The 20,478-nt window shown below is 44.4% G+C and overlaps 3 protein-coding genes across 6 annotated transcripts; 1 reads left to right on the top strand and 2 right to left on the bottom strand.

Annotated features, from left to right (window-relative positions):
* Positions 1 to 193: 193 nt before the first annotated feature.
* LOC128431196 (calcipressin-1) lies at positions 194 to 12,846 on the bottom strand. Of its 2 annotated transcripts, XM_053417433.1 has the most exons (5): positions 12,457 to 12,846; positions 12,171 to 12,331; positions 2,883 to 3,056; positions 2,615 to 2,774; positions 194 to 2,522 (listed from the first exon to the last, which is right to left on the bottom strand). In XM_053417433.1, the coding sequence occupies exons 2-5, from the start codon at positions 12,291 to 12,293 to the stop codon at positions 2,335 to 2,337; spliced, it is 645 nt and encodes a 214-aa protein (XP_053273408.1). In that variant the 5' UTR covers positions 12,294 to 12,331; positions 12,457 to 12,846; the 3' UTR covers positions 194 to 2,334. The 2 variants fall into 2 exon arrangements, with proteins under 2 accessions (XP_053273408.1, XP_053273409.1); XM_053417434.1 differs by lacking the exons at positions 12,171 to 12,331; positions 12,457 to 12,846 and adding an exon at positions 4,797 to 5,590.
* A 151-nt stretch (positions 12,847 to 12,997) lies between these two features.
* Positions 12,998 to 16,103, top strand: cenpl (centromere protein L). Its single transcript, XM_053417428.1, has 5 exons — positions 12,998 to 13,523; positions 14,280 to 14,454; positions 14,549 to 14,803; positions 14,889 to 15,470; positions 15,591 to 16,103. The coding sequence occupies exons 1-5, from the start codon at positions 13,504 to 13,506 to the stop codon at positions 15,663 to 15,665; spliced, it is 1,107 nt and encodes a 368-aa protein (XP_053273403.1). The 5' UTR covers positions 12,998 to 13,503; the 3' UTR covers positions 15,666 to 16,103.
* Positions 16,104 to 16,205: 102 nt separating this feature from the next.
* Positions 16,206 to 20,383, bottom strand: LOC128431195 (FUN14 domain-containing protein 1). 3 transcript variants are annotated; one of them, XM_053417429.1, is made up of 5 exons: positions 20,225 to 20,383; positions 19,643 to 19,811; positions 19,065 to 19,140; positions 18,029 to 18,163; positions 16,206 to 17,506 (listed from the first exon to the last, which is right to left on the bottom strand). In XM_053417429.1, exons 1-5 carry the CDS (start codon positions 20,247 to 20,249, stop codon positions 17,429 to 17,431), a joined length of 483 nt encoding a protein of 160 aa, XP_053273404.1. In that variant the 5' UTR covers positions 20,250 to 20,383; the 3' UTR covers positions 16,206 to 17,428. The 3 variants fall into 3 exon arrangements, with proteins under 3 accessions (XP_053273404.1, XP_053273406.1, XP_053273405.1); XM_053417431.1 differs by having other exon boundaries at positions 18,035 to 18,163; XM_053417430.1 differs by having other exon boundaries at positions 19,643 to 19,808; positions 20,225 to 20,362.
* Between the last annotated feature and the right edge of the window lie 95 nt (positions 20,384 to 20,478).

Genomic DNA, 20,478 nt, shown 5'->3' with positions numbered 1-20,478 from the left:
GACACGGAGGGAAAACTGCCTGGTGGCAAATCATCAGTGAGGATAATATTCCCCCAGTGGCACTGAAATATTAAGCTTAACACAATGGGTTTTATATTAATATTTGTATATTTACATTGATACACTGCCGGAAGGCACAATATAACCCAGTAAGGTGAACTTGAGTGGAAAACATGAAACCAGACACGTCAACTTCAATGGTAAAATCTTTTATTTAATGATAACTCAGTAATGTTATTTCCTCTTGAATACAAATCAACTCAAAAATACCAGTAGTACAAAAGTAGCCAAACTTGACAAGAGCCTTTTGCAACAGCGTGGGACAGACGAGCTGTCGGACTGGCTGGCAGTGCCGTCGTGTTTCACAGTGCTGCTTCCACAAGCTCACATTCTGCCTTCACCCGGAATGAAGATCGTCGGAAAGAAACAGGTTTTTAATTCACACTCGCAAGTTGGTAGATTATGTAAATCGTTATGAGATAAAAATGGAAAATACAAAGCCTGTTGGAGCCGACACGTTTACAGTTGATTCTGAGCCTCTTCAACACAAATTATTAGGATAATATGTCGTAACCTCTCTATTTTTGTAATTGTACTTATAAAGCGCCTTGTAACTGTGATTTGAAAGGTGCTATACACTTGTTAAAGGTTATTATTATTATTGGTGAGGAGTTTGTGTCAGCAGCATTAATATATATATATATTTATATATTGGTGCAGATGTGAACAGACCCTAACAGAGGGGCCCCTGAGGAAACCCCAGTAACTCTTACTCTGTGTTCATACTCTATAAATGTAGTATTTATTAAAATGCAACCACAGTATAAAGTGACAAGGCCTTAAAAATACATTTTAGACCTGAAAGTCCCCGTCAAACAAAAGCATAAAAATATTTCCTTTCAGTATAGAATGTGTTTTAGTGGTGCCACACAAACAGGTGTCTGTTTATACTGGGGCTTCCTTTAAAGAAAAACTTAGGGTTGCAGGGTTTTACTTTCTAAACGGTGACTGAAAGAAAAGTGATTTTTTTTGACAATATGGAGCGATGAGTGTTTCCCGCGGACTTAAAGAGAGCGGTTTGGACAACAGTGAACAAAGTAACAGCCGCACACACACAGAACATGCTTCTGGTGCGTATTTGCCCACAGATGTTGGTTTAACATGCAGACAGGTTGTGTGAATACAGTGAGACATTGACTAGAAGCCACACACACACACATTAACGAGCACTGTGATCAAGTCAGGACCCACGAGAAGAGACTGAGAGCTGAGCCGGGCCTTGAGTCACTGTGCTGCACTTTGATTTCACACACATATTGTTTGAATAATATTTTGCCCAAGTGAACACACACACACACAAAAAAAGGAGTTAGCCCTATTTTTTCAAAAACAACGATATACAATAGTTTCCCTCGGGCGACGGGCTTGGCGTCAAAACTACATTCTCAAAAATAAAGAACGCTGGTTAAAGCCACAGGATTTAAACACTTCTTCACTAATCTACAAGCAAACCACAGACGCAGAGAAGGGAAAGAATCCACAAGTAACACTGTTAGACATCGTAACGGGAACACTGTCGTTTTTAAGGAGCCATGTTTTTAGTGTTAGCCGGTCTGAGAGCGAAGTAAGGCGAGCTTCCACCGGGCTCCTCGTCCGCCGCACAACAGCCGAGGAGGCTCCGACACATCTAACAACGGTTAAGAGTAACAGGGAGCTGCGGCGCCGGCGTGACCTGGTAGCTAATGAGCACGCAAACCAGAGGGGAACTGAAAAAAAGCACATGCCAGTGGTGAGTTAAGTTTAAATCCTCAACCTCGACAGCCGGATCCGCTCGTCACATCCCAAAAAAACGCAAACATGATTTTCGCAGAATGATGCTGCATTCATGTCGTGTGGGAATAACATCCAACATCCGCTTGATGCTCCTGCACAGACTTTATTTGCACCTGACCAGCTTCATATCACAAAAACATCACCACAAACCAAACGTTCAGCAAAGTCTCCGGCCACACTACAATAATAGTAAAAAAAAAGAAGTGGTATACATCATTTCCTACAGTTCCATCTCTAAAAAAAAATGCAAATTCACACATTACATATCAACTGATGGCTATACCAACTATGTAGTTCATATCTCCTGTCTTTCCCATGGGACATGAATGCAGCATTCCACATTATGTTTTTCTCTCCTTCTTATGAAATGCTCGTCTACGGGACGTCTCAGCGCCCGCGGGCGCCAAACCCTCAAAGCTCCGAGAGTGAGTTCAGCTCTTGACCAGTCTCATCAGGATGGAATGTTACAGTCATCACACTGCTGCCCCCCCGTGCCGTCGCTCACTGCTTGACCTCGGGGCTGTAGTCAGGACGCCGCGTCTGGATGATCTTGGGCCGCTGGGGGCGGGGCTGGTCGTCCTGTTCGCTGTCGTCGTCGGGCGCCGAGCTGTCGCCGCGCTCGTCCTCGCAGACGTGGACGACCACGCTGGGGGTGGTGGGCGTGGCGGTCTGGAGCTCGTATTTGTCCCCTGGGAATCAAACGTGGGGAAGAAAAGGCTCGGTGAGAGATGTGGGACAGTAAACGCATCGCAGCTCTGTCACAGTGTGAGATGCACAGTACCTGGGCCGAGCTTTGAGATGGCACACAGCAGGTCGTAGTTGACCACGGGCATGGCGTCTTTAGACTGCTCCCAGCCGACGGGAGGGGAGGCCGGGGGGGAGATCAGGAACTGCTTATCGGGCTTGGGAGGCTCCAGCCGAGGACTCCCTATGTGGACAGACTACAGGACAAAAGGGACAGGTTGGAGTTTGGGTCACAGTTTTCCAAATAAGCAGAAACTGTGAACTCGATGCAGTTGGAGGAGAAAGATGCTTTTCAGAGACGTTACCTGGGCGAAGTAGAGTCTCATCTCTTTGCCACTGAAGTCGGTCTTATGCAGCCGCAGTCGGGCCTCCGCTGCAGCCAGAGCATCACTGAAACTGATCCTGACCCGCCGGAAAGACCTGAAGTACTGGAACTGCACCTCCGGGTCAAAGGAACGGAACAAGGCCTCAAAGCTGGCCTGGGGGGGAGAGAGAGGAGACAGAAGGGAGGGGGTGAGAACAGAAGAGACCATCGAAATCAGGATATTGAGAGCAGCTCCTGCATCCTCCTCCTCTACTTCCACTCAATTTATTCCCTTGAGCTCTTTTTTCTCTTATCTTAAAATACGGAGCACTGCCAGCCACAGGCAGCGATGAACACAGCTCTGGCACTTGAAGCCGCTCGGAATAAAAATGGTAAAAATAGCCTCTTCTACCAGCCGCTATATCTGACGCTTCTCAAGACCTGTGTGTGTGTGTCTGTGTGTGTGTGTGTCTGTGTGTGTAGGAGGCTGTGGCCTCACTTTTAAATGAACAATAATAACTGCAGAGCTAATTAAGAGAACAAAATTGACTTGAAAAGTGACCTTGTTTCCCATTTCCAAGAGGAGCCACCCCAAACCACTATTTCATCAACTACCAATCCAAAGCAGTCAGGGTGCACAACAACAGGACAAAGAGATGAGCTGTACTGGAGCCCGGTCATGATGATCTGTTCCCACAGTATCATCACGTCTGCACAGCGCAGCCACACAACTGCTGGTTAAATGCTTAACAGCTTCACTTCAGCTCCTGTGACGCTTTCGCTGCAAAAATATAGAATCTTAAGGTGATGGAAGCCTTCTGGATTCAGTTTCTAGATTGACCAATCATGTGTGAGCAGGCTTGGGTTGCCTGCAGGTAAACAGTTTAAGCGGAGAGTACAAAGGTGGAACATATTGACCGATATGCCACGGCGATCGGCTTTTTAATTTATCCAGAAAAAGTATCGATGTTTGTGTTTTGTGTGGAGGAACTTGGACATTCAATCTATAATTAAAAAAATATGTAATATAATATTCTTCCACTGTATTTGTATCAAAGAAGGTAGACAACATGTCAGTGTAGCATTATATAATTAGAACCTTTATCAGCAGGACTGCTTTAGCTGAATTTGCCCAATAAGCGGACAAAAAATGAGAAGTGGTGTTTCAGTCGTCACTGTTCCTGGGATGAGGATAAAAATAGTTGTGCCTCCTACAGTCATCAGTCAGCGTGCTGTGCCCACTGCACTGCAACACAAGAGCAATCACTGAGCCTGGACCTGTGCACTGAGTCATGGACGAAATCAAAGTAGGAAGAAGAACAAAGTGTGGCCTTCGGAGGTCAGGTCCCTCATTATCACAACACCCTCACCACCACTTTAGAGACGCTCCCTGAAGAGGATCCACAGCAATTCACAGCACATGACAGAGTAATTCAACATGAGCATCAAGGCCCCTAACATATGTGGGTATAAGAATCCCCCAAAAAACACACAGACCGTAACCCAGTGTTATTTTATCCGACCTATTTAAATGTGAATACCTATAACATCTCAGATCCTCACTTCACATGATGACTGCTAAATCAGTCATTTTTCAGACTTGCATATAATGTGAGCATGGAGCTGAGTCTGAATCAAGCACATGACTCAAGATGGCAGATAACCTTCAACGAGCCACTGTACAATCCTGTCGGAATAAAATCTAGATGAGTTTTGAGGAGATTGATTGACAAGGGAAAAAGCTGCGGGCCTTTTGACACTGACAGGAACTAAGTTCAAGTAAAACAAGACGTGCTCTTCAGAACCTGTGACGAGGTTCTGGTGCAGGTCAATCGCATTATATCGAGAGCTGAGCCGTAAAAACAGCACAGATTCAATGATGAATCATTTAGAGGAAGCTTGACCGCTCTCTTACCTGCGCCTCAGGACGACTGAACACTTCCTGGTTAGTCACGGAGGCGACCAAGCAGAAGCGGTTACACTTGGTGGTCTTGATGTGCATGATGGGCGATCCCAGGAGCCGAAGCCTTTTCCACCTGATGCCCGAGGTCAGAGTGCAACGGGACGCTGAGACGGCCTTGAGCGGCGGTGAGGGCGATGGGGGTGATGATGATGAAGAGGAGGGGGGGAATCGGTGGAGCGTTGCCTTCCCCAGGGTGACAGACAAGCAGGAAGTTACAGATGCTCCCCAACAGGAAACAGCTCAGCTCTTGTCCACCTCTGGCTCCCTGCGCATGGATCTTCTTTTGTATCCGTAAAATGTTTTGTCTTCTTTTGTAGTCACAAGGGAAAACGCTGCGAGACGCACTACCGCTGCATTCACACCTCAATCAACACAGAGCCTCCTAACCCACATTCCAAGGTTATCTAGTCATCTGCTGCAACACTCGCAGAAAAGAGGCAGAATCCTGTGTCTGTTGGTCGGCCTCGGGGAGCGCGCTCTGCAGCCGCCTGCAAACTGGAGGAATTTTCCAGAGATTGGGTGTGGAGAGCTGGAAATGTCACTCAGTCCCTACTGAGCTCAGCCTCTCTCTCCCTGTCTCTCTCTCTCCTCCTGCTACACAGCCGCTTAAATGAGCCCCTGCCAGTCGATGACGCATTACCCACAATCCCATCCCCTCCTCTTCCTGTGTCATTCAGCCGTTCTTTCATGGCAAGCCAATCGCCTGTGGAAAGGGGAGGGGCAGTCTGGTTCTTTTTTTTTTCCATCCTATCGCTCGACTGATAGATACGAGCTAATGCTGACTAATCAGACAGAAAGAGGGCCTGTGTGTGTGTGTGTGTGTGGGCTGTGTGTGTGTGTGTGTGTGTGTGTGTGTGTGTGTGTGTGTGTGTGTGTGTGTGTGTGTGTGTGTGTGTGTGTGTGTGTGTGTGTGTGTGTGTGTGTGTGTGTGTGTGTGTGTGTGTGTGTAGAGAGAGAGAGAGAGACTGGAAAATAATGACATCACTGTTGAGCAAACAAAAAGCCCTGATCCGCTTTCTGTTGCATTTCATCTCAAGACAAAAAAAAAGCCTTTGTTTGAATGGAAACTATGTGACAATGAACCTCCCTGTTTCCCACCGAGCCTCATCACCTGACTGCCGAGTGCACGGGGCAAGATGTGGAAACATGTCAATCTCAGTCAATATGAATGAGGCCGAGAGAGCAAGACAGAAAGGGGGAGAGAAAGAAAGAGAGAGAGAGAGGCAGCAAACAGACAAAGAGAGAGAAAGAGACGGCTTGTCGGAAGAATGTAGGATGGAGGGATGAAGGGATACAAAGCAAGAGGCGAGCGCGCTGGTGCTCATGGAAAGTATGCAGTTTGATAACATGCTTTTATGGGGGTATTAATAGCAGAGAGCTTGAAGTGGAGGGGAAGTGTGTGTGTGCGTGTGCGTGTGTGTGTGTGTGTGTGTGTGTGTGCAGTTGGAAAAACACGGCCAACACTTGCACCTGTGTGTTAGAGAACGTCGTGGTCGCGAGGAGGACAGCGACACGTTCCGGTTTGTGCGTCTGATCCTCGACAAAGTCCTGCATTTAACATCTGGAGGAGATGAAAGCTTTTACGCTCTCACACTTAGCGGAACATTAATTATTCAATCAACGGCATTACAAAGGCATCTGGCATGCATTAATCTTGGATTAGCATGTGGTCTGTGAGTTGTTGGCCCATTAGAAGATATTGTGAGGTGGATTTAACCACAAGTCCTTTATGGTATATCATGCACATCGTGTTTTTCCATTCGACCACCTTCAACTTCTGTTATTGACAGATTGATGGATTTTGAGATCTCGTCTGCACGGAGATATTTTGTTAGAGGGAGGTCGGGATCCACAAGCGCCAAGTGTTGCCCCTCAGCAGGTTTAAGGCTGTTCAGCCAATCAGAAGACAGCAGGGCTTTAAGGAGTCCTCTTTGGGAAAACAGATAATGCATGTTTCAGTCAGACGTTCATCTTGAGAGGCTGCATCACAGGCAGTTTGAGATAAATAACTCAAAATCCACTAAAGCTTCACAAGTAGACTGGCAGATTCAGTATAGTACACTATATACCTATATATAAATTGTAAATGGACTGTATTATAAAGCACTTTCCCTCTTATAGACCATTGAAAGCACTTTACAGGGTGAGCCCGGGATCAAACCACTCTACGACCCTCTCTGCCTCCTGAGCAACAGACGCACGCGCTCAACTTCTGTTCACATGGAAACCTTCTCCACTTCGGCCTTTAAAGATCTGCGTCCGCGGCACGTCCACATCAGCACAAGGCCTTTGTGTTCCGTTTACACAGGTCTGCTTTCAGGACACTCAAATTCACACGAGCAGACACTTTAGAGGACAAAGCTGCCTGCTCCTTGACCTGCTGGTGGAAACTGGAGCAACTGGAGGAATCCTGGACAAGACAAAAGGACCTCAGGGGAGTTGACCCTGGGACCTTCTGGCCGTGAGGTGGTGGCTAACACAGACTGTGGTGACCCAACAGTCCCCATGGCCATTTAGATGTTAGAGTAAATCTCCTCCATGTACAGGCAGTGACACCTGGCAGGTTGTCTGGCTGGAACGAGTCTATCCTTCGCTATCAGACCAACGTGTAGACGTTCTGTTCATGATCCCTAAGGCCCCTGAGCGCGGTGTTAATACACAATGAATTGACTTAAAGCACTGTCCTGTGTGTGTGTGTGTGTGTGTGATGAATGGAAAATGTGTCTGTGGAAAGTAAAGTGGTGTAAAGTTGATGAGCCTCCTGACAGTGAAACTGATGCTCTCATGTAAGTGCTGTTTGTTGATGTTAAACATTACCATGTGAGTAAGTGTGTGTGTGTGGAAGGTGCTAATCATCTCCAGACCTCAACCTTACCCTGGTGTGGCTGCTACTTGTGTGTGTGTGTGTGTGTGTGTGTGTGTGTGTGTGTGTGTGTGTGTGTGTGTGTGTGTGTGTGTGTGTGTGTGTGTGTGTGTGTGTGTGTGTGTGTGTGTGTGTGTGTGTGTGTGTGTGTGTGTGTGTGTGTGTGTGTGAGAGAGAGTGCACGTCCTGCATTTTTTCCATCACGCTGTGTTGTTTTTTCATCTTCCTATTTTTTCCATTCCCTCACTTGACAGACAGGCAACACCCCCCCCCCACACACACACACATAAAGACAGGTGTGCACATGCACAGTGCACACAAGAACAAATCTCGAATGCTTACCACATACTGGACACAGTGTTGTGTTACCAGCCAGCTGCTACATTGTTATTGCATCATGCTCTTCTTTCCAGAGCCGAGGTGATGGTTGATACTGGTGGGAGCTGAAGCTTCGCCCACGCTGGCAAATACAAAATACTGTAACAATAATATAACTGAAGTAGCAGCAAGATGGTGGATCACACTGATTACCATCGACTCATGTTTCTCACAGTCTGATGGCTTTCCAAGCTCAGATTGGTGGAGCACTGCAGTGGTGGTTATCTTGTCTGTCTTAAGCCACTCTAGCTTCATCTGGCCACATCCATCTTATAACTTCTATGTCTTTGTCTCCCCAATTAAAACTCCAGCTACACCATCTTTATTTCTAAACCCCCACCACTGTCCCAACACAAAGCCCGGTCACATCAAGTTACACAGGCCTGACTCCTGTGACACGCTCCTTCCTTGTGGCTTGAGCAAAATCCCATATCTGAGCAGGAAACGAGCGCCTGCAGCACGGTGACACATCGGTGCCTGTTCCAGCTCTGCCTCTGTGTCACTGAACTTATGGAGAGTTTCAGAAAAACAGCCGCAGATCTAGATAATGCGAACGCTGAGTTAGCGCATGTCCAGCAACAACATTCAGATTTTCCATCTGGGCTGAAACTTCCTCGTCCGCTGTGGGTTACCTGGTTAGTTTACATACTTGTCATCAGGGTGGTTGGAAACATGATTCACATCGATCTGTGTGGAACCTGCCTGTCCTGTTGTGTAAGACTGTCGACTAATGCTGATATTCACTGTGCTGAGAACTGTGATCACACATTTCATCACACACACACTCACTCTGTCCTGATTGTAATCAGAATAATAAGGCTGAGATTGGAATCTGATTACATCTCTGGTCTCGGTGACTACATCCACAGCTGCATCAGGGTGCGTCCAGCCTGAAAAATCCAGGAAACTTGCCGGACTTTCCAGACCTACATCAGAGTTTTCCCTGACCTGAAGCTGTTCTTCCATGCTGGTTTATTAATACTGGCAGGTCTGAGCTAAAACCAGTTTAACTTGCACATCAGACTGGAAAATACATTCCATACTTTCTGTAAACTGACCTAAAATGTTCTTCTCCATACGGACCATATATTCTCAGACTTCCTCTACTAGATATATATAAATATATTATTATCATCATTATAATAACCACTGATGGTGATTGAATAGAACAGTTTATACATAGACAGATGACCACTCTGACTCTGTTCTCTTTAAACTCACTCTGTAAAGTGCCTATATAATGTATGGTGGTATATAAAACAGGGGAATTGAATTATCATATTTCATTTCTGCCATTTCTTGTTACTTCTCAGCTGAAAGACAAAGTCCAGACCATGTATAGTATTAGAGTTTTTCAGGTTCTGAGCTTCAGGACAGTCGTTTTGTAATAAAGTTTATCTTAAAGTGCCATGTCTCAGCTTTAAGTCCAGTAAGTTTATAATATATAAAAGAACAGTGCAGTTAAACAAAATCATTACATCTGCACTGTTTGCTCGACAGACAGCCACAGTTAGCCACTTTATCTTATTCCATCTCTCTCACCCAACATTTAAGTACAACCGTTTGTGTTTTCACAAATTCCATGGGCGGTCACACGCCTCAGTGGAACACCCTGCCATATGATACATCAGCTGACCTTCAAAACCTTGCCGATGCCCAGTGGAAAAGCAGCAGGATCCTGGAACAAGCGAAGGAAGAAAACATCTCCTCTCTTCACCTCTGTTGTGTTTCCTTTTCCATCAACGTCAGCAGACTCCACCCTGGCTCATCTCACATCCCGTGTGTATGCATATGCCTGGCAAAATGGCTGTGTGTACCAGCAATTGGTTAAGTATGTGTTTAACGGGCTGTCGTGTTCCCACAGGATCCCACAGATGAACCGGGACTATTACAATGGCTTTTGTTGGGCGACAGCTTGGCAAGAACCATTATATTAAGAGCAAACTAAGAAACCATCAACAAAGTAAGGATAGAGTTGTTTTTCCCACCGTCTTACTTCTGTTTTCCAGTCTTGAATCCTGATATTTAAAAAATCCACCATCGATCAATCTCAGTGAATTGAAGAAAATTCAACTTTAGGAAGTTCGGCTTTTAAGCAACTCACCACTGAAGTGTTTTGTTGACAGTTCAGTCAAACAACAGTGTGTGTATTTTAACTATTACCTCCATCTAGTGGTCTTAACAGCTGAAAAGAAATCTCAATATTGCTGTTGTTTTGTTTTGTTTTTCCTCCCACCACTTGGGGGAGTAGTGCCGCTGTCAGCCAGGCAAGAGGTTTAAATAATCAGTGGGGTTATCTGACCCAGGTGTTGGCTGAAGGTAAGCAGCAAACCGTTTTTGAGCGTGTGGGAATGGATGCAATGTTAAAGGTTGATTTGTTTTTGGAAAATACATTTATCCAGAGTACAAGTGGCTCTGCTCTCTTTTATCTGGAAACCAGACAGAACAATCACTCAGCAGCCGTGGTGAGTAAATGTGGAGCCTCAGGACAGCATTTCATACGTTGAGTCTAATACTTCCCATTAAGGTTCAGGTGGAAAAAGTAACGTCTCAAAAGGCAGCAAGTCTACAACATCATCTGCACGACTTCAAGAAGAAGGAGCTGCACTCGTGGCACGTGCTGCCTTGCTACAGGAAAAAAACGTCTTGGAAGAGCAAGTGGAGCAACTGAGAAGGAAAAAAGAGCAACTTGGAACTGAAACTGAAATGGCCGCATCCACAGCGAAATGATCAGAGTTAAATGCCTCATATCCTGGCCGTGTTCCAAGGGCCCATTCGACAACAGGAGATTGTTTGTTCAATCTGGAGCAATTCACTAGGGGGCAGCCTAGAGATCTGGTGCACAGCTGCCAACACATGGCAATGCTGTGGCCAGAGACCTCCTTGGAAATTAAAGGTCACAGCTGCCTGTGTGGACAAAGCCATTGGATGGCCAGCTGTTAAGGCAGAAGATAGTAAGGGGCTGCAGGCCTGTGCATTGTTCTATGAGAATGTTGCAGCGCCAGGGAGGAACTGCAGTATTTAGATGAACTCAATGTGCCTGCAAACATGAAAACAATAATGCAGAAACTTCCTCACAAGTTCGGAGAGAAATGGAGAGTGACTGCATGTGACATCTCTGAAACCCAAGGTCGCAGATCTGGCTTTGAGGACATTATCACGTTCATTGAGTCAGTTCCCTTGGGGAATGAGTAACGGCATCCTTTCGATCTTACCTGTCAATGTTAAGTGTACAAAGGGAAACAAAATTGTTTAAACTCATGTTTCTGGATCCAGGAAGTTCAGACACTTTCTGTTCTGAAAGTCTAATGGAACGGCTGAGCATCCAAGGGAGAAGAACAAAGATTGATCTTCATACAATGGGTCAGAGTACTACTGTTCTGATTGGGAAGTGATCAAGAAACCTCTTATATGGATGATCTTTTGAAAAGGTTGCCTGCTACTGAAGATGCAACTCTAATGGTCGAGCACCTCACAGCTATCTGCAAGTTAGGAGGTTTCAATCTCACAATGTGGATCAGCAACAGTCCGTGAGGTGCAACCGATAATTCCAGAATAAAATGGATCCAAGAACTTCAAGGAGTTGAATCTGGACCGAGACAAGCTGCTAATTGAACGAGCTCTTGGACTACAATGGTGCATTGACACAGACACCTTCAAGTTCAGATTTAACATCTGAGAGCAACCACACACAAGGCGTGGAATGTTCTCTATGATCAGTTCTGTATATGATCCGTCAGGTTTCTTGGCCCCTTTCACAATCCCAGCTAAGACAATGAAATATGATTGGGATGATCCAATACCCCAAATCCTTTCAACAGAAATGGAGATCTACGTCCTGTATAGAGAGAGATACGGGATGTGTGGGCGTGCACTGCAGCTCACCAGTCCCCATAAAAGAAGTGATGATCAAGCGTTTCTTTGCAAAATAACAGATGACAGACTATTGTTTTAAATGCGTAATGAATCCCAGAGCACCCCTTTTACACTCGGCTATCATCGGCTACACTAACATGCACGCAGCACAATACAGTGTTAGTATACAGTGAGCCTAACGGAGTGCTACACAGCCTTTAGCTCCTTACCTTGAGGATGCCTTCCCCGAACAGGTCCTCCGGCACTCTGCAGGCGATCAGGGCGTTTGGTAAATCGGTAAACTTCACATCCACCGTGGCCTCCTCCGCAACGGCCTTCTTCGATCGCTGCATCTCGACTCCCGGTGGCTTATCTCGTGTGTTTTTTTTGTCTGGAAATCAGAAATCCACACACACAAAGTTAGCTTAGCAAGCTAACGTCCCCCATCAATGACTTTCTAAGTGTCAAAAGCTGACGTAGTGGCTTGCGCTGGTTTTCATTGAGTGTTCTACGTACCAATAAAGTGTTTATTTCATGTTAACGCAGCTCAGTTTACGCTGTTTCCATCCAAACAGCTGACGGAGCACCAAAGCTGACAAGCGGCTCTCGGTGTATTAGCCCACAAGCTGCACTAAGCTGGGCTAGCTGGACCGTTATGCTAACCAGGAAGCTGGAATAACGCAGCTAAACAAGCTAAACGCACGATTATCTGCGGGTTTCTTGTGTCGTTTGGCTCTGGGTGGAGGTGGTCGCTCGGCAGAAGGTATTGACTCAACCCGAAACACTAAAGTATTCTTTGGTATTAACTATAAATAAACCTGTGGGGTAATTTGGTTAGCATGACGCACAGGATCAGGGAGATGACGTCAGGTCCGCAACAGCAGCAGGAGCTTCTTCTTCTTCTTCTTTTTGTTGTTTCATAGCGGGTGGCACCTAACCTTAACGGTGCATTACCGCCACCTACTAGGCTGGAGGGTGGGTCAGAGTGTTTGGTCTGCGGAAATGCATAAAAATAAGAAACAAACTAAACTTAACTAAACTTAGATCCTCCTCATTAAACCAGTTTTTAAAAACTCCACAGTTTCCTCCCATAAACCACATTCCCACTGTCCTGATGGCTGTTTCCCAATTAAGTGCATTGTTTTATGTAGTCCTGTGTGTCCTATACTTGGCCTTGCTATAACTGTTTGTTCTCTAATGTTTTCCCTGTTGTTTTCATCTGTCAATGCCAAAAATATAAAACACAGGGAGAAAAACACTACACAGGAGTTGAGGACATGTGGGGTGGAAGAGATAAACCTGAATAATTTGTTTTATATTGGAGAAGAAACATTTTAAATATTGTTTGAGTTTTTAAAAGAAACCCGAGGATCTATGTTTAATTTACGTTTTTGTTTTTTGTTTGTATGTATTTCCGAGGACCAAATCCTCTGACCCACACTCCAGCCTGGTAGGTGGCGCTAATGCGCAGTTAACGTCAAGTACCACCGGCCATTAAACGACAAAAAGAAGAAGAAGGCGCGATGTTCAAATCTGTTTCCGGTTTTCTCCGGTGCGCCAAACATGGAGCCGCCTCATAACAGGTAAATGTCTTCCTGCCTTTTTCACAGTTTACTCACGCTGGTTTATAAATCGCATTTAACTTCTTGACAGCTAAACGACAGGCTTCAGTCCACAGCGTGTTTCTGTGCTGCTAAATACACGACACTTCCCGCTGTTACCCGTATGAAGACACGACTGAACCAAACATCATTCAGCAGTCGCGTAGTTGAACTTCACTCAGCCTTTTGGGGAATGTGCCAAACTGATTGATAGACCAACGACACAGTTTATACATCTTTAGCCTCCTCCGTTCAATTCGGCGTAGATAATATACCACGGGAGAACTTAACTAAATCAAAATGGTTACATTTTGATGTCTCTTCACTTGTCTCTCAGGCGTCTTCGTCCAAAATAAAACAATAACAGAAGCCTAAACGGTGTCAAATCAAGTGTTTTATGTCTAATTCTAAGGAAAAAATTAAGTTTTAACCAAGCTGTCTTATTGAATTTCACGTATTCATTTATATATATATAAAAAAGAAAGATGTACAGTATCAGATTGTGACATCTCTTTACTATGGTGTTGTGACGAGAACTTAATGAAGCTTGTTTGCAAAGTTTAGGTCACTTTATTCTCGCTGTCGTTTGTAAATACAAACTTATCCAATAGAAACCATGGTTTATATCTCATACTTCATCCAAAATTAATGTGGAATTGGTGGTTGTTGTAAAAATGTACAAATTCATAATTAAAGAGAAGAAACTAATGCCATGGTGGTGACCTGTGTGATTTCCAGTGTGGTGAGGACTCCTCTCAACAGTGTCATTGTTCAGAGGAGGAGCAAAAGCAAGAGCTACCGGCAGTCGTACCGCAGCTGTTTAGGCGCCGCCTCACGGCTCGGCCTGACGCCAGCGCTGACGGCAAGGAGGCTCAACACCAGCCGAAGAGCTCCAAAGTCCCATAATATCAGCGTGAGTCAAACCTTTCCATTATTATCCATGTTTTTAAATCAATCTTTGCATAACATGTACAAAATGGTCATCCCCTCTTTCTCTTTGCCAACAGGAGAAGGTGAATCCAGAGCATCTGGCCTTGCTGTTGAAAACGGAGTGGAAGCTGTCATACGTCTCTCCTCTGTACAAGTTCAGGCACACCCAGCTGAAGAGCTACTCCAGGCAGCTGTCTGCCTTCATTGCTGCGGAGAAGCAGCAGGGCTTGGCGGTGGAGGTGGAGGGACTGCAGAGCGGTTTCAGGGTCACTCTCTCTGTGGTGCATGGGTTGACGGAGACGGATGATGACGCTGAGACCGTCCTCATACAGGTGAGCACAGGACTCTGTCGAAGTGTGGAGACTTCACAGGCTGCCTTGTATTCTTTGTTTATCACTGTTACCTTTGTCCCAACAGATCCATGCAAACCCTTTGTTCGCCAGACAGGACGAACCCCAGAGGTCGGTGTGGAGCGGCTGGCTGACCTGCATCAACGGCAACACGGATTACCTGCACTCCCTTCCCAAAGACTTCACCTGTCTGCCGCTCTGCGGCTGCAGCGGCTCTGAGTATCTCAGCGGTTTGGTCAAATCCTGGTTCCAGCAAACATTTGACTGCTGCTTCGGGCCCCTGGAAATAAACCACACCAGTTTGCAGTGGCTGGTGGCTCTATGGACTAACTGCCACATGGAATCCAGCCTTCAGCACCTCAAAATGAGCTGGACTCTCCCCGTGGTGCCCCCGCTGCAGGTCACCTACACGGTTAACCCCCAAGATGCCTGGGAGCTGTGGTGCAGTGTGAGGGCGGGTCGGCAGAAGGAGGACGAGGAAGAGGAGGAGGAGGAGGAGGGGGGTAGTATTGATATTAAGGAGGTGATGAGGTTCATGCAGGGGCTGAAGGGACATTTCTTCAGACACTTCAGGCTGGATCTGTCGGCAGGAAGTTTGAGGCAGGTCACAACAGCCCTGGGGTCAGCCAAGTGCAACGGCAGGATCAAGGTACGATATGGTAGAAATGGCTGTTCTCATAAAGTTTTTTAACCAGATCGATATTCTTCTCACCTTCTTTGTAGCAAACACAATAATTCCCCCCCCCCCCCCCCCCCCCTTTTCTTTCAGATCTCCAACAGCAGGTACATGATCACCACCCTGACTCTACTGACGGAGTGTGCCCTCCTCAAAATGCCAATCTGAGCAGAAAGACTTTAACAGGAACTGCAATGTTGCGAAAGCAGCATTTATTATAGAGACAGCTTCTGCCAGGACCCGACACACTGCTTTATATTACAATCCCTTTGTTTTGTTTTTAACAACCATGCTAATCTTTTTTAATAAATTACCTTTTTTTTCCACAAAGTAGAATGGAAATGCATTTTTTAACCGTTTAAGATCCTGGAGAAATTTTCCTTTCCCCCAGACTACAATTTAAACACATGTTATCGTGTTGTTGAAATTATTGTTACTATTATGTTTTTAGGAAAAAGTTCTTATGTTCCAAATTCTTAACCCTACTTTGTCTGTTAAGCAAAATTGCTTAAGTTCCAACCTTTCTTGTAAATATTACATTTGAAGTATTTGTTAACTTTATCTTTGCATTCTTAATTGTAAATAAAAGCTAAAAATGTCAAATCGTTCGGGCATACTGTACAGGTTCCAAGTGGGTGTGTAGTTTTACAATCAGTTGATCAGGGATCCCTCAAGAAATTCAAACGACTCCAGACCAACTTATTCTGTTTTTCTTTTCTTTTATTGTTTCTCAAAAGAAAATCTGGCAACTTAAACTCCATAGACACAGCTCAAATGAGGTTATCAAAACAACAAGGCATAGAAACAATGAGGGAGTAATGAGAATACAAGCTCATCAGAAACCAAACCTTGCATCTGAAACATTACTGTATATTGCACTGTAAGTAAAAGGCAAACACAACAAAAAAGCAACTTGTGATCAACTTATTCTGCGTGGATATTGGACATAATGCATGACAACGCAGCATCGCCTTTGTGTTGCATATTGCTACACTGACACTTCTAAATGCACAGGGACAACAGCGAGGGTGGAGGACTCACAAATCGCTGCTCCATTATGCTCTTTAATGACGGGACTGGTTTCTCTTTTGGTATCTGAGCGTCTGATGGCAGTAATTAGTGTAAAGCAGATGCTCGTCCTGCCAGTAAAGTGGCTGAGGATTATGGGAATCTGTAATCAACAGTTGTGGTTAATTTCAAAGTAGAGGTAAACAGATGGAATATTTCGCTTTGGCCATGTGATATGTGTTGTATATGATTAAGAACTCTCGCTCAGAGTGGAAAAATACTTTTGTTTAAACCCCCAGTCAGTGAGTGTGCAAGACTTCAAATAAACAATGTGTTTGCTCTGGTGCTTAAATGGCACAAACTCGCCAAACTTCGCAGTTACATAAAAAAATACCCCAAAGCAACAAGACTGGGGAACATTGATAACTTCCCACTCTGCTGCCTTCGCTGTTCATATAATATTTCCTTTTGTGTGGGTATTTACAGCTCCAAAAAGGGGGGTGGTTCTATATTGCCAGTGGCGCCCACACAAGCCAACTTATATACCAAACAGTATAAGATCAGCATCCACCAATTATACATAAGGAGATGACAACGATTGAGACATCTGTGCTCCTTTTGTGGCAGCTCGGCATGTTTAGCATTAGAGTCTTCACAGTACAATCCAAGAAATCAAATTCTCCACACACTCTGATACAGACTTCAGAATGTGTACTTAACCCCCCGCAAATAATGAACTGCCATTTGTTTAAAAGTATAAAACAGTAAGACTGTCACAACAGATCATGCTTTAATGCTCAACATAACCCCCGTCCATAAATCAATGCACACGAGGGGTGTCGAGGGGTAAACAGCAGAGAGGAAAGTGACCTATGCAGCGATGTGATTCACAGTAAGTGGAGACGGCGGCATGTGCAGCGGCGTTAGGACGCCAAACCCAGAAAGAAGCCGCCGACGAAGCCGCTGGACATGACGATGTTCCTCTTTATGAAGTCTGTGGCCTGCGTAGGAGAGAGAGGATGAAGAATGAGTTGATAGGAGATTTAAAAAAATAAGCAGATAAATCAATGAAAAGGTGTGAACTGGTTGAGTGATGCTGGAGAAATGAAGCCATGAAAATAACAAGGAGTAGAGTGAATTTAAGAAGGGAAATACTATCTATTAAAACCATCTACTGACCCAGCCTAAATAACCATACATCCTGATTATGGATACACAACCAAACACCCATAATGGTGTGAACATGTATCAATCTATCATCTCTCACCAGCCTGCTGTGTCATGGGTTGTGAGTGTATTACAGCCAACAGTACACTAGATGGCATTGCTGCTTTGAAGATTAAGCACTAACACCCCCCCTCACCACAAGCAGGACGTCAAAGAAAAGGACATAAATATAGTTTTTCATATCATGGAGATGTTGGTAGAGAGGAGCCCTTTTCTAGTAAACAGAGAGAAATTTGATTAAGTCAACAAAAGATTTGCAAAAGCATGAAAGACAAAGCAAGCTTTGTTCCTGGTACCTTTACCTCCTCAATGAAGGTGTTTATTTCAGGGACTGCTTTGTCTGCCCTCTTCTTCAAGTGTTTCTTTGCTTTATTCACGTCCTTCTCCACCTTCTTCCAGTCCACCTGTACGTAGCCACTATGATTGGCAATCTGTAGAAATTAAATAAAGTCATACTCAAAATGGATATATTCAATAACACTTATTTCATTCCATAATTGTTTAAAACCCAGTTGTCCACTTTGAAGTTAAATAAGCCGTCTGGAAATATTTGGCTCCAAATCTGATATAAGCCAATGTGAACTGGTCTTATTTAATTATGTTTTTCATTGCTACTATATATATAGAATGACCACCTGACAGGTTTTGTTCTAGAGAGAATTAATCTATGCTTCATCTAGACCTGTCTACAAATTTATTTCCCTATATGTAATTTCTACAAAAAAGAAGATTCTATTAAAAAAGCAGATCTGTGATGCCATGCCATTTTCAAAATAGATTAAAAAGTATTCAGGGAACATTTAATTCGGGAAGCCTTGAGTCTATTGTTTCCTTCTATGTGCCAAAATCTGACAAAAGCAAAAACACAAGAGATACAAGGTCATCCGTTCACATTTCTTCCATCACGATGTGACTACTTTTTTGTGTCATAGGGACAAATGAACTGACTGTCTTTTGTGTAATCCAATGATGCGGAAATAAGACAACGGTAGTATTGTAACACCCCATAATATTCCAGATGGCCTTTTCTTTCTGCTGCAGAGAATGGACAGGCTGACCATCCTGCTGTGCAGATGGCATCTTCAGTTGTCAGTGATGAAAGTGGGCAAAATATGAATCTTACACAAGGACTTAGAGACAGTGCTGATATATGTTATGTTTACGTTGAAAGGAATATTTCCTTTTCTTTTTTCCTTGGGTTGACATTGCATATTTACATACGTAGTAGTACTGATGTTTCTATTTTACTGCTCCTCTAGTAGTACTAATAAAAGGATGAACTTAATCTTTAATTATTGAAGCTGCACAAACAATGTGTTATGGTGTCCTTGCCTGTAATAGAAGGAAGCCTCCACCAACAGCAGTAGCAGCTATCTTCCCGACTCTCTGGAAGACGTACCCAGCACACCTGTGTATGTTGAAAAGAAGGGAGGATTGTTTTAAATGGTTAAAAACCATTTAATGTGAGGAGTAATGACAGATATTGAATGGAGGTACTTGGATGTAATAACACATCATGACTACTCAGCCATGTTTTTTCTTTGGGATAAGCTGCATTGATAGCTGTATGTTTCTAACTTAACTCTTTTGTCAAAAATAGTATAATAACCTCAGTTGATCCAGATGTGAAGCCCAGGCCTTACCGTCCAGTCACCCCTCCCATCATGAGCTGAGTGGCCACAGAATACTTCTCAGCAATGGGGCCTGAGTTTTTCCCAAACAATTTATTTACTTAATTTTGTTAAGAGTACAGACAGATATTGAATGGAGGTACTTAATTTATAGGGATGTAATTACACCTTTAAAACACACTGCATCGATTAGCAGTATGTTTCTAACACATTAACAACTTTACTCTTTTGTCAGAAATAGTACAAACAGCTGATCCAGATGGGACGCCCAGGCCTTACCATCCGGTCACCCCTCCCATCGCGATCTGAGTGGCCACAGAATACTTCTCAGCGATGGGGCCCGAGTTGTTCCCGAACACCCTGCTCCACCACTGGTGCCTCCGGGCGTATTCTGTCAGGTCCACGACCTCGTACACCTCATCTTCACTCTCTGGGTCGTCCTGACCTGCTGTGAGACAACAACATATAAAGTTATGAACATAACATCAGATATACTGCCACTAGCCTTCAGAACAAATGAGAACAAGGGCTTTATATACTCAATAAATTACACTACACCTCAGTTTACTCCTTGTTTACATTATAAACGTATTTCTAATTGACTACATTAGTTGTATCAGGCTGTACAGGGGGCTAGGTGGTCCTTTCTATGCAAAGGACTAAGGAGGCTAATGCTAGCTGGCTAACGTCAAATGGCTACCAATTCATCATGAAGCACGCTCGTACTTCCTTTATGGGCAGTTGTAAAGATCAATGTCGAGGTCGTACGTCACTAGTATCATCTCTGTTGGGGAAACTTGGACATTTTCCTCTAAATAAGGTTGATAAGGCGTTTTCTTTAGAACAAATACCATCACCAACCTTCTCTGTTGTCCACCGTCGCCATTTTGGAGAGAACCAGCTCTCGCACCAGGATGTTGACAATGCGAGGCCACGCCCACGCTATGATGCCCTGCCACGTCAGTTACAAATGCTTGGATATTGCAATTTTAGCAACTTCATAACTTAAAATAATGCATCTGGCGTGAAGCGCGATTTGTATTAAAATAAAAAATGCTACGAACTTTAACTGCAGAGCGAGTGGTTCACGAGAAAGCGATCTGCAAAAGTGTGGA

This window comes from Pleuronectes platessa, chromosome 24 (genome assembly GCF_947347685.1).
Source record: "Pleuronectes platessa chromosome 24, fPlePla1.1, whole genome shotgun sequence".
Taxonomy (NCBI): domain Eukaryota; kingdom Metazoa; phylum Chordata; class Actinopteri; order Pleuronectiformes; family Pleuronectidae; genus Pleuronectes; species Pleuronectes platessa.
This window is presented reverse-complemented; position numbering and strand designations above follow the sequence as displayed.